Raw genomic sequence first — 14,693 nt, forward strand, 5'->3', positions numbered from 1 at the left:
AAATTTCACAATTGAAAATTTTAGGTTCTTCTTATATACTTTTGCATAATCCAAGTTTGCAGTATATGTTGTCCTGCAAAACAGACAGTGGCATAGCTGAGGAAAACTCTAATTTGGAGGATTCTCTTTGTAGGGAATTCCAGGTCCTGCTGGTCCCATAGGTCCACCTGGTCCTCCTGGCTTACCGGTAAGTAAAAGACAAGAGAATTTCATAAAGGATACTTATAAATATACCAAAAGAGTCCTGTTTCTTCCAGATTTTTATCTGTACTTTTGCCTTTGCATTTTTTCTAGGGTCCTCAAGGTCCAAAGGGTACCAAAGGCTCTACTGTAAGTACTTTTCCCTCTGGATTTTCATTGTTCAGTGAAGCCTACTCAAGTGCCCTGTTCTCTATTTATCTTGTTCCTTTTTTTCCTAACAGGGACCTGCTGGCCAGAAGGGTGACAGTGGTCTTCCAGGGCCTCCTGGGCCTCCGGTACGTGCATGGTAACAAGAGTGATATTATAGCAGTTCACATCCTAAGACTGCCAGTGATTTCTCCAAATTTGTAAGACAAATGAAAACAGACATTCTGTCAAAGTGCTGATTTTTCTAGAAAATAGCAACTACATTAATTACATACTGAGATCCACATGCTAAGACTTGTCTTCTAATTGATACATTAACTGTATATTATGATAATCTTGTTATTTATTTTTCAAGAAAATTATATACTTTTTAATTCATGTGTTTATGAAAGCAACTGATTGTAGGCCACAAAAATACACACAGATATATATATAGATATAGATATATATATACAAAGTACATATATATACATGTATATATCTGTGTGTATATATATGTGTATGTATATATGTGTATATATGTATATATATATACACACACACACATATCTGACCACACTAGGAATAAAGATAAAAATTAAGATATTTAGGATTTTTCCCTACTGTATATAATAATCATCATAAAAGCAATAATAATTTCTAACATTTATTAATGCTGACATTTTCCAGGCTCTATGTAACTACTAAGTGATAGATCCATGTGAAAAAATGTTAGTCTCCTTTCTTGAGTTTGTTTCCAAACTACTTGTGTATTAGTTTGCTAGGGCTGCCATAGGAGACACCACAAGAAGGCAGCTTAAATAATAGAAATGTACTCTGATCTAAGACTTGTGGCCTCTAGAATTGTTAGAGTGTGGGCAGCATTGGTTCCTTCTGAGGGCTGTTGAGGAAGGTCTGTTCCATGGCCCTGTCCTTAGCCTATAGATTGTTTCCCTATCTTTTCCCTTCAAATTCTATCTGTGTGTGTCTCTGCACCCAAATTTCCTCTTTTTATAGGGATGCCAGTCATATTGGATAGTTTCCCATTGGCAGACACCCACCCTAATGCCCTTACATTTACTTAACTAATTAAATCTATAGAAACCCCATTTCAAAATAAGATCTTATTCTAAGTACTGGGGGTGATGGCTTCTACATATGATACAATCATAACAATATGGATATAACTATTTGGCATAGTTTTACTCTTACACATATGCAAATTCAAATCTATCTGCATTTATTTTAAGTTTTTTTCTAATTTATACAGTTTTAAGTGATATTTGAAAAATGTTAATGTGTGTTTTTAAAAGTGTAATGTTTTATAATATAAATTATTATCAAGTGCAATAGATAACTCATTAGGTAGGATAAGAACCTTAAAATGGTGTTTTAATCTTCAGAGACTAAAATCTAGTTGTGGAGATAGGACATGTAAATGAGGACTAATTAATAAATAAGAAAGTGACGTATAATATATCCACACAAATCTGGGTTACATTACTTATATAGAGAAAGGTCACGGGGCACCTGGGTGTCCCAGTTGCTTAAGTGTCCCACTCAGGTCATGATTTTATAGTTCATGACTTCGGGCTCTGTGTCCACTCTGCACTGACAGTGCGGAGCCTGCTTGAGATCCTCTCTCCCCCTCCTCCTCTGCTTCTCCCCTGCCCATGCTGTCTTTCTTGGAATAAATAAATAAACTTAAAAAAAATGAAACAAAAAGGTCCAAAAATCATCTGATTTGTGTATCTACCTCAGTATCTCTACTAGATTATTTGAATTTATTTTATATCTTTATTTTATTTTGAGAGACAGAGTGTGAGTGGGGGAGGGGCAGAGAGAGAGAGGGAGACACAGAATCCGAAGCAGGCTCTGAGCTGTCAGCAGGCTGATGCAGGGCTCGAACCCATGGACTATGATCGCGACCTGAGCCAAAGTTGGATGCTTAACCGACTGAGCCACCCAGGCGCCCCAACTAGATTCTTTTTAAAAGAACTTAACACAGTTTATATATATTTATAGGTGTGTAGGTATATGTAGTAACAATTAGAAAAAATATTGAAAGGGAAAACATTGAAAAGCTAAATGGACCATAATTTCTCATAATGACCTCACCAATAATAATTATAGAGAATATTTTACCTTAGGAAGCAATTATATGCCCATTATCTCTTTTACAGGGTCCACCTGGTGAAGTCATTCAGCCTTTACCAATCTTGTCACCCAAAAAAACAAGAAGACATGCCGAAAACATGCAAGCAGATGCAGGTGATAATATTCTTGATTACTCAGATGGAATGGAGGAAATATTTGGTTCCCTCAATTCCCTGAAACAAGACATCGAACATATGAAGTTTCCCATGGGTACGCAAACTAACCCAGCTCGAACTTGCAAAGACCTGCAACTCAGCCATCCCGACTTCCCAGATGGTATGTTAATAATACATGACACAGCCAAGGTGCTGAGCCTCTAAGTCACAAAGGTGCATGGTCAGCCCATTACTTCTAGTTAAATGTTTAATATAGAATCTAAATAAAACTAAACCAAATGATTATTCATTCCAATCTTGTAGACAGATAAAGTCCTTTACACTGTGTGATTCAAGAACTGCTTCAGAAAATCCTTGCCTGTTTACATAAGATTTCATTAAATCATGGCAAGATGATTACAGATAACAAATGCATTTTTCCCTGTAATAACCATCATAGAATGGGTTTTATGTGTGCACACGTGTGCACGTTAGTATTTAATTACTTATATCCTGTAACCTAACTTATTTTACCTTGATATGAATAAAGTTAACATGATTAATAGCATAACTGAATCACATTTGACCTATCAGTTTAACAATGATTTGGTGAATAGAATATTTAAGACTTAGGATAGCAGCTTGGGGCAAAAATTTATGTCATTGATCCACAGATAATCAGGACTGTGAACAATTTATATGCGATAATAATCAGGATAATTTATTATACCTACTGTTTAACATAAACCTTCCCATTCCCATCCAGAGAAGGAAACAGTTTCAAGTATCCTAAGTTAGTTAATAAACTCACACAATTACTAAACTAACAAGGGGCAGATATTTATGTGGTCTTAAATCTCCCACATTATGAGGAAATATTTTGTCATTCTTTTTACTCTTGGGGCAATATTATTTTGCACTATCAACCACATAAGAATGTTTAACTGAGATCTAAATAACTCAGTACAGAGAGAAAAGTTTAATGTGATTCAGAAACACCCACCACCATAAAGGAAAATGTCATAAAACGTCCTATCTTAATCAAGCATAGCCTGTTAAAACTAAAACACAGGCCACTATTAAGGGCTCCATTCAAACTAATATCCAAGATTTTCAAATTTATAATATGTTTTTTTGAAGAAGATATGTATAGTTCAATAGGAATTCAGTGATTTATAAAGAGAATAATTCCAATTCCTGCTCTAAGACAATCATACACAACTGAAATTCAAATGTAAAAGATTACAACATAATGAATGGTGTTATTAATTCCTTAATGGGTTAATTGCATTTAATATTAATTAATTGACTTAGCAGTGCCAGGCACGGTTCTTTAGGCAGAGATTTGTAGACACAGAAGAAATAATGCCCTTGAGATACTATTATCAAACAAAGAAGATACGAAAAGCATAAGTATTAGTAGTAGCATATTATGACAGATACTGTGGAAAAAATGATTATCTAGATAGGTAAGGATGATCCATTTTAGGTAAATGGGTATTAATATTTGGGGAGGTGACATTTAAGCTGAAGCCTTAAAGAAGTAGCCAGTCATGCAAAGAATCAAAAAGGTATTTCAGACAGAGGATATGGGTCATTTGATAGCTTTGAAGAGATCAAGATTTTGGTGCCTTCAAGGAACTGAAAGGTCTCAATGGCTAACCAATAGTGAGCAAAATGGAAAGTGACTTGAAGCAATGTGGAAGGAAGCAAAGTGAAAAATCAAAGGAAGCTGGTTAAAGAACTGTTGGATGAATCTAGGCAAGAAATTAATGGTGACTGGATTTAGGGACTTGACAGTAAAAATAGGAGATGAATAAGTTAGGGATAAATTAGACATGCTTTCCATAGTATACTGAATTTAGTGAACAGACGTGTTTTAGTGCTTAAGCTATTATTATGTTATCTAAAGGAAATTTAATGACAATATTAACCGAATAAATCAAGAGGAAAAAATGCTTACCCAGAATTCAAAAATATAGAGGCGCCTGGGTGGCTCAGTCAGTTAAGCCTCTGACTTCAGCTCAGGTCATGATCTTGCAGTTTGTCAGTTTGAGCCCATCGTCAGGCTCTGTGCTGACAGCTCAGATCCTGGGCCTGCTTTGGATTCTGTGTTTTTTATTTCTGAGAGGGAGAGAAAGACAGCGAACAGGGGCAGAGAGAGAGTGGGAGACAGAATGATTCTTGAGGCTAAGTAGATTCTACCGTTTCCATTATTACAAATGAATAACCAAGGAAAAATATAGTGATTATTATACTCAGATTTATTAAGTAGTAAATATAGGATTCAGGGTTAAGATTCTCTAATTCCAATATGCACGCAATTTATTACAGTAGCTAATTAAATGTTAACATATGAGGAGGGGACATTTAAGCTGTAACCTAAAAGTAACAGGCAAGCTAGGACTAACAGAGTGCTCCAGGCAAAGTGCTCGGGCAAAGCTTCGATGCAGACAGGACAAAGGGTCACTCTCTTAACTATTCATACTCATACCCCAGTTTGACCACAAGCATGAAAGGGACTCTTGTAGGAAAAGATCCATTAATATTTTTCTTTATTTCTCTTTCTAATAAAATTTGATAGATGATGCAGTCAATTTTTTATTTAAATGTATCTGAATGTGACATATATTTCCTACTTCTAGGTGAATACTGGATTGATCCCAACCAAGGCTGCTCAGGAGATTCCTTCAAAGTTTACTGTAATTTCACGTCTGGTGGCGAGACTTGCATTTATCCAGACAAAAAATCTGAGGGAGTAAGTACCAGTCTGTTTTGGTGGTGACTGTTGACAGTTCCTGCCATGTTTTTGCAATATTGAACTAAACAGGAAAATTATACTGTCATATTTTCATTTATCTGCTTTTCTTACAGGGTAATTAGAGCACTTCATTTGCATAACCATGAATAAGATACCAAAGTGATGCACAGAGTTAACAAATACTTCTCTCCTTTATTTTTTACCCAGATGTATTCTTTACGCACCTGCTTGTGCTCTAAAATTCTATGGTTTTCCATGACACAGCACAGCTGACACTTAAATTTTAGTGCATATAGAGTACTCTTCATTCCGATGACATGACAGAACTCACAGCTGCATATGACATTCAAAATACACAATTTATATTCTTTTACATAAAATAAGAGTATTGTGTGCATTTGTATACTTTTTAAATGTTCAGTCTCCTCAAACACATTTCTTGACTTTCACCTAGTGGTATCAATATACTTGAGCTAAAGTCACCTTAGTAATATAGGGAAAGGCTTTTCACTAGTGTAATTATATTCTGCAAGCAGTTTCTGGTGGTAAATGTTGCCTTCATTTGTATTCTTTTAATAAATCGCATTCTTAATAAATGGTATGGGCATACAGAGGTGCAGAAACTCCTTACAGCAAGACAAGTAGTTTGAAGTGTGGCTAATCTCTTTAGGAGAGAAGTTCATGAGTAAAGGTTGGGTAGTAGGAGCAGGAGACAAAGCAATTTCTGTTTCCCATCCAAACTTAAACTTGGCAGTGAAGCATGATAAACTTCCTTTAGCTCCCAAAGATATAAAGGATTGTGGAAAATACCTCCCTTTACACTGATAACTCAAATTCCTATAGTGAAGCCTTATATACCTTTATATTTTGCTGATCTTGCAAAGCAAAACAATAATTGCAGCTCTATAAGGGATTCTAAACATTCTTCCCAGCAGGAGATGATTAAGCTCGCTTCCTGCAATGGCTTTTCCAGAGCATGGCACCCTTTGTTACTGGCTGAAAGCTTTCAGGATACCTCCCTTGGCGATGGAACACTGATGGGATCTGCCTTGATGGCTGATTCCAGCTGGTACTGGTGTGGGGCTCCTTTGCAAGGAGTTGCTCATGTGTTCCACCACCATTCCCTAGAGACCTTAGTTTGCCTTCAGCAGGTTAGTCTCCCCCCACCCTCCTCCTTTTTGAGCAATTAAGGAAAACAGGAAGAAAATGATTCAAAATTCACTAAGTGGGGATTCACAGGATCTATCTCAAATTTTGCTGATTATCTCATTTTCTGTAATTCAGGATAGACCATTTTAAAACTCTTTGGCATCTTAGCCTTACAGAAAATTGCTGATACATACATAAACAATACTATTCATAATTTTTACCTAGGTTCTAATTTTCCTGTTCTTTTGTAACAGGTAAGAATATCATCATGGCCAAAGGAGAAACCAGGAAGCTGGTTTAGTGAATTTAAGAGAGGAAAACTGGTATGTTATTACCTCAACATGAAATGGTTTATCTTAAACTTCATGCTGAAGCTCAAATTATATATCTTAGACCCTGACTGTGAAAGTCTGAGTTATACTATCCAAGATTCCATGTGTTTTCTGGTTTGCTCCTCCTATATCTCTTAGACCACAGTTATATTTTAGAGAAGTCTAAACGTTTTGTATCAAAATACATTCATACATTACTAGTTCACTATTAATAATTTTACAGGTATTTTTAAGATTAGATACCAAAACTAAATTTATATTATAAAAGCTGTTTAAAATATGTGTTTTTAAAATAGTAATAAGAATGTATATAAATGAGTTTCTCACTTACCCAGATAATTATTCAATGTTCTTTTAAAAAATTCAATATTCTTTAGGAAGCTATTATTTTCTATTGATGACTATTTTACAGTTCATCCTATGCAAAACCCACACATATTAATTAACAATTTTAGTGAAGTTCTCCATGTGACATAATTCTTCAGTTCAGTCTTTAAGTTACATATTAAATATCCATGTGACATTCTTACCTGTATAGAATTTAAAAATATATACACAGAACTGTGTGGTGTTATCTTTTGTTATTTTGTTTTGTTTTCTTTAGTATGCATTTCCCAAGTAGTTTTTTTTTCCTTCAACTGAGCAAGGTTCCTCATTATCTGAGCTGTTAATCAGTAAGGATTAAGTAAATTCAACAACAAAAGAAGAAAGCCTTAGATAATTACTCTTACATTAATCTATAGTCTAGGTAAGTTTCCTACCCAATATTTAAAAAAAAAAATCTATGTTTATATGTTTTAGCTGACCTCAATCTTTCAATTTTACCCAATAAAACAATTTATGAAGTTAATGAAGGGTTTTAATAATATTTAGTTAAAACTACTTTTCTGCCCTTAATGCAAAATAAATACTTACTCAAGAAGTATTCTCTTGTGTTGTCTTGGACATTATGCTTGGTGCTGGTGACACGGTGAAGAATAAGTCCATCATCTAAGAAGGAACAGAGAGGAAGATCTGTGCTGGAAATAGAAGACCACACATCTTAGAAAACTATGGCATCAATATAAAAAATGCAGGAACATGTTTAAAATTTGAGTCAAGTGGATATATACTATAAATTTTTTTAAAGGAGTAGGGGAAATAAAAACATATAAAAATAGGTAACATTTTCATTGCACTGAAATTCCTCAGTTCTAATTGTTTAACTATTTTGCTACGTTATAATTTAAAAAGGTATACAGGGGCACCTGGGTGTCCGTTAAGCCTCTGACTCTTGATCTCAGCTCAGGTCATGAGTGGAGCCCTATTTCAGGTTCTATACTGACAGTGCAGAGCTGCTTAGGATTCTCTCTCTCCCGCTCTCTCTGTCCATCTCCCACACATGCATATGCACTCTCCCTCTTTCTCAAAATAAATAAACTTTTAAAAAATAAAATAAGTAAAAGGACACACAAATATAATGAAAGATCTCTTGGAAATGAAAGATTTTTTGGAAATTTTTAAAGATTAGGATAATGAAACATTGAAATAAAGTGAATGTTTTTCAAAGATAAGTAGTGCTCATAGTAACTCTGGTGGGAGTACAACAGTGATTTCATAGAACCCTGTCTCTGGGTCTTATGACCCTCCTTGCCCACTTTCAGTCCCTAAGTGAAAATGGGCCTGTTGATTCATGCACATGCTTCCGGGAACACAGTTCATTGTCAAGAGTGATAATATTATTTTATAACATAAAAGAGTAAGTGAATCTATGTGTCTTTTTTTTCTTTTATTCCCAGCTCTCCTATTTAGATGTTGAAGGAAATTCCATTAATATGGTGCAAATGACATTCCTGAAACTGCTGACTGCCTCTGCTCGACAAAATTTCACATACACCTGTCATCAGTCAGCAGCCTGGTATGATGTGTCATCAGGAAGTTATGACAAAGCACTTCGGTTCTTGGGGTCAAATGATGAAGAGATGTCCTATGACAACAACCCTTTCATCAAAGCACTGTATGATGGCTGTGCGGTAAGTATAATCACTTGCCTTCTTTCACAGGTGAAAGACTGTGTGCAACCATCTCAGCTTGGCCAGAAGTCGGGATTCTCTCGTGAAATGGATGTCTGTTGTTTTTAAGATCTGATGCCTAACATTGGCTTATTAAAATACAGCATGTTAGAAGCCACTAATATTTGCACACACACACACACGCACACATAGTATAGACACATATTTAAAAGCCATAACAGGATTGTTCAAATGGGTGAGGGGCAAAATGGCAGAGAAATAGGGAGCCTGTATCTCTCAAATGGCAGAGAAATATTTCCTGCCCATATCTCTCAAATAAAGAAGGGCTGAAGCGAAAGCACCCTGAACCACGAGAGTCTGGGATGAAAAGAGGCAGAGCCCACTAAGCTGTCTTAGCTGTCTTAGCTTCATATGTGCATGATTGAGAACTGGGGAAGATAACAATGGGCCAGGACCTGGAGGCATGGAGGGGAGAGAGGCCCCCCCCCCCCGCCACAGAGAGATGAGGGGAAGAGAAAGAGCAGCTGAAACTGCCCATAGAACTTTCCTTAGAGAAGAGAAAGACCTCAGCCCAGGATGGAGAGGTAGCCCATCCCATCTCTAACCACAAGGCTTTCAGAGAGAGATTCTATCTCTAACTGTGGAGCTTTCTTACAGCTGGGGCCCTGGTCCCAGTTGGCACCATGAGGAACTGCTCCCCTACTCCATCCCCAGCTAGGAAGCCAGTTAGCCTATGGGATTACTGCTGGGCAGTATCATTAAAGGGCGCAGACTAAAATCGAGAAACAAGGCAGGACTTGGGACACAGAACATGGTGCACCAGGGTTATGCCCATGGCACAGGGAGATTGGACCCCAAAGAGTGATTTGCAATGCTTGGTTCAAGAAGGGACTGGGGCACCACCATTTTTTCCCCACAACCACCGAGGCAGAGCCTCCAGGAGCAGCCCCCAGGACCCAGGGCTAGGTGACATGCCTACACCAAACCATGCCCATCTACACCAGATAGCTGCTTTCATTTACTGGAGTCCCAGGCAAGACCAGCAGTGATGTATTGCCATGGTTAACCCTATATCAATTCTTGCTATTCAGATGATATATTTCCCTTATATCATTCTTCTCTCTCTCTTCCACTGTGTTGGGTACTCTGGTTATAGGTTTGCTTAAACAGTCACATTTAATCCATTTCTTGATGCATATTCTACACCTCCATCATTACTTTCCTTTCTCTCTCTCTCTCTCTCTCTGGAATAATCACTATATTTTCTCTGAGTACCATTATCTTCATTCCTTTCTCCTCGCCTCCTACCATAGTCTCCTTTTTCTCTGAGTTAAGCCTCTTAGCCTCTCTGCCTAGTCAATGTTCAATTTCTCTTTCTCCCCACCCCTCTCATTTCTATTTGTATATGCTCTTTCATCACCACTGCCCCCACCCTGCTCTTTATTCATGTCTGGGATTTCTGATTTTATGCTTTTAGAGTGCCCTTTGTCTTTTGTTGTGTTTGGGGTTTTTTCTTTTGTTTTGTTTTTTTCCTTTTGATTTGTCTGTTGGTTTGCATGCTTTTGTTCCCGGTTTGGTTGTCTTTTTTCCTTTCTAGGACCACCTTGAAAAACAACCCAAAGTACACATAGTTGATAGTCCCAAATATCACTACAAGTAGGTAAATAAAATAAGCAAAGGCACAACAAGAGAGACTAAGGAAAACCTTGAATACTTCCTGAATGGACAGGTTGTCGACAGTCAATGAGCCTCCTTTAATGTAGCAGAGCTCGCAGGTGCAGAGCACATAACAAGCTTTTAAAACTTACAAGACACAGAAAGCTAGCCAAAATGACTAAACAGAAGAACTCTCCTCTAAAGAAATTCCAGGAAGTAATGACAACTAAACAATTGCTCAAAACAGATCTAAGCAACATAACTGACCAAGAATTTAAAACAATAGTCATAAAATTAATTGCTGGGTTTGAAAAAGGCATGGAAGACACCAGAGAAGCATTGCACAAAGATTATGGACCTTAAAAGTAGTTGTGATGAATTAAAAAATGCTACAAATGAGGTACATAATGAAATGGAGGCGGCCACAGATTGAGGAGGCAGAGAGGAGAATAGATGAATAAGAAGACACAATTATAGAAAAATAGGAAGCCAAGAGAAAGAGAGATAAATTGATCCAGGAGCATGAAAAAAGAATTCAAGAACTGAGTGATGCAAACAAATTGAATACTATCCATATCATAGGAATTCCAGAAGAAGAGAGAGAAAATAGCGCTGAAGGGGTACATGAACAAATTATAGCTGAGAACTTCCCCAATCTAGGGAAGGACACAGACATTGAAATCCAAGAGACACAGAGAACTCCCCTCAGATGTAACTTAAATCAATCTTCTACATGACATATCATAGTGAAACTGGCAAAACATAAGGATAAAAAGAGAATTCTGAGAGCAGGTAGGGATAAAAGGCCCCTAGCTAACAAAGGGAGACCTATCAGAGTAGTTACAGACCTACCTGCTGAAACTTGGCACACAGAAAGGAATGGCAGGAAATCTTCAATGTGATGAACAGAAAAAAATATGCAGTCAAGAATCCTCTATCCAGCAAGCCTGTCATTTAGAACAGAAGGAGAGATAAAGGTTTTCCAAAATAAAAATTGAAAGAATTCATCACCACTAAACCAGCCCTACAAGAAATCCTAAGGGGGACTCTATGAGGGAAATGTTGCAAGGAACACAAGGTATGAGAGGCACCACTACAAGCATGAATCCTACAGAGAACACAATGACTCTAAACCCTTATTTTTCAATAATAACACTGAATGTAAATGGACTAAATGCCCCAATCTAAAGACATAGGGTAGCAGAATGGATTAAAAAAAAATAAAATCTATTTGCTGTCTACAAGGGACTCATTTTAGACCTGAGTACACCTTCAGATTGAAACTGAGGGGATGGAGAAATGTCTATCATGTTACTGGAAGTCAAAAGAAAGCTGGAGTAGCCATACTTATATATCAGACACACTGGACTTTAAAGGCAGTAACAAGAGATGAAGACAGGCATTAATAATAATTACATACACTAATAATTACAGGGTCTATCCATCAGGAAGAGCTAATAATTATAAATGTCTACTCTCTGAATTCGGAAGCACCCAAATACATACAACAATCACAAACAAACAATCTTACTGATAATAATAATAATAATAATAATAGCAGGAGACTTTAATACTCCACTTATAGCAATGGATAGATCATTCAGATGGAAAAATCACTAAAGAAACAATAGACCTGTACAACACATTGGACCAGATGGATTTGACAGACATATTTAGAACTCTTCATCCTGAGGCTAGGAATTCACTTTCTCCTCAAGTGTGCATGGCACATTCACCAAGATATATCACATACTGGGTCATAAAGCAGCCATCAAAAAATATAAAATAATTGAGATCATACCATGCACACTTTCGGATCACAATGCTATGAAATTTGAAATCAATCACAGGGAAAAGTCTGGAAAACCTCCAAAAACATAGAGGTTAAAGAACACCCTACCAAAGAATGAATGGGCCAATCAGGCAATTAGAGAAGAAATTTAAAGATATATGGAAACAAATGAAAATGAAAATACAACCATCCAAACTGGGATGCAGCAAAGACAGTCATGAGAGGAAAGTACACTGCACTCCAGACCTATGTCAAGAAACTATAAAAAGCACAAATACAAAATCTGACCTGAACTAACTATAAGGGGAGCAGCAAGAGCACTCCAAACCCAGCAGAGGAAGAGAAATAAGAAGGATCAGGGCAGAAATAAACAATATAGACTCAAAAAAAAAAAAAGCAGTTGAACAGATCAGTGAAACCAAGAGTTGGTTTTTTGAAAAAATAAACAAAATTGATAAACCTTTAGCCAGGTTTCTCAAAAAGAGAGAGCACCCAAAAAGACAATCATGAATGAAAATGGATTTATTATAACCAATCCCTCACAAATACAAGTAATTATCAGGGAATAACTGAAAAATTATATGCCAACAAACTGGACAACCTGGAAGAAATGGGCAAACTCCTAAACACTGACTACCAAAATTCAAACAGGAAGAGATAGAAAATCTGAATAGACCCATAACCAGTGAAGAAATTGAATCAGGTATCAAAAATCTTCCAACTAATAAGAATCCTGTGCCAGATGGCTTCCCTGGAGAATTCTACCAGACATTTAAGTGAGAGTTAATACCCATTCTTCCTAAGCTATTCCAAAAAATATTAAAAGAATTATACACTATGATCAAGTGTGATTCACTGCTGGGTTACAGTCTGGTTCAGTATTTGCAAATCCATTGATGTGACACATCACATTAACAAAATAAAAGATAAAAAACATATAATCCTGTTGATAGATGCAGAAAAAGCATTTGACAAAATGCAGCACCGTTTCTTAATAAAAACCCTTGAGAGAGTTGGGATAGAAGGAACTTACTTAAACATCACAAAAGCCATTTATGAGAAGCCCACAGCTAATATCATCCTCAATGGGGAAAAACTGAGAGCTTTCCCCCTGAGATCAGGAACATGACAGGCGTGTCCACTCTCACTAGTATTGTTAACATAATGCTGGAAGTCCTAGCATCAGCAATCAGACAACAAAAGGAAATAAAAGGCATCAGAATTGGCAAAGATGAAGTCAAATTTTCACTTTTCGCAGATGACATGATACTCTACATGGAAAACCCAACAGACTCCACCAGAAGCCTACTAGTACTGATCCATGAATTCAGCAAAGTCGCAGGGTACAAAATCAATGTACAGAAATTGGTTGCATTTTTATACACCAATAATGAAGCAACAGAAAGAGAAATCAAGAAACTGATCCCAATCAGAATTACACAAAAGACCATAAAATAACTAGGAATAAACCTAACCAAAGTAGTAAAAGATCTATACGATGAAAACTATAGAAAACTTATGAAAGAAATTGAAGAAGACACAAAGAAATGGATAAACATTCTATGCTCATGGATCAGAAGAATAAATGAAATTCCAATGAAAATTACACCAGCATTCTTCTCAAAGCTAGAACAAACTATTCTCAAATTTGTATGGAACCACAAAAGACCCCGAATAGCCAAAGTAATGTTGAATATAAAAACCAAAACGGGAGGCATCACAATCCCAGACTTTAGCCTCTACTACAAAGCTGTCATCATCAAGGCAGTATGGTGTTGGCACAAGAACAGACACCTAGACCAATGGAATAGAATAGAGAACCCAGAATTGGCCCCATAAATTTATGGCCAATTAATCTTTGACAAAACAGGGAAGTGTATCCAATGGAAAAAAGAGAGCCTCCTTAGCAGATGGTGCTGGGAGAACTGGGCAGCAACATGCAGAAGAATGAAACTAGATCACTCTCTTACACCATACACAAAAATAAACTCAAAATGGCTGAAGGACCTGAATGTGAGACATGAACCATCAAAACCCTAGAGGAGAAAGCAGGAAGCAGCCTCCTTGACCTCAATTGCAGCAATTTCTTACTTGACACATTCCCAAAGGCCAGGGAATCAAGAAGAAAAATAAACTATGGGGACCTCATCAAGATAAAAAGCTTATGTATGGCAAAGGAAACAATCAAGAAAACTAATAGGCAGCAGACAGAATGGGAGAAGATAAGTGCAAATGACATATCAAAAAAAGGGCAAGTATCCAGCATTTACAAGGAACTCACCAAACTGCACACCTGAAAAACAATCCAGTGATTAAATGGGCAGAAGACATAAACAGACACTTCTCCAAAGAGGACATCCAGATGCCAACAGACACATGAAATGATGCTTAGTGTCACTCATCATCAGGGAA

General features: G+C 36.8%; 1 protein-coding gene across 4 annotated transcripts in view; it reads left to right on the forward strand.

Moving 5' to 3' along the window:
* Positions 1-14,693, forward strand: part of COL11A1 (collagen type XI alpha 1 chain) — a 209,939-nt gene that overhangs the window by 191,845 nt on the left and 3,401 nt on the right. For all 4 annotated transcript variants that reach the window (XM_029949164.1, XM_029949166.1, XM_029949163.1 and 1 more), the window contains 7 exons: positions 134-187; positions 295-330; positions 423-476; positions 2,511-2,760; positions 5,225-5,337; positions 6,744-6,812; positions 8,600-8,833. In XM_029949164.1, the coding sequence (XP_029805024.1) occupies positions 134-187; positions 295-330; positions 423-476; positions 2,511-2,760; positions 5,225-5,337; positions 6,744-6,812; positions 8,600-8,833 (810 nt within the window). The remainder of the gene's footprint in view (positions 1-133; positions 188-294; positions 331-422; positions 477-2,510; positions 2,761-5,224; positions 5,338-6,743; positions 6,813-8,599; positions 8,834-14,693) is intronic.

This window comes from Suricata suricatta, chromosome 8 (assembly GCF_006229205.1).
Source record: "Suricata suricatta isolate VVHF042 chromosome 8, meerkat_22Aug2017_6uvM2_HiC, whole genome shotgun sequence".
Lineage (NCBI taxonomy): Eukaryota > Metazoa > Chordata > Mammalia > Carnivora > Herpestidae > Suricata > Suricata suricatta.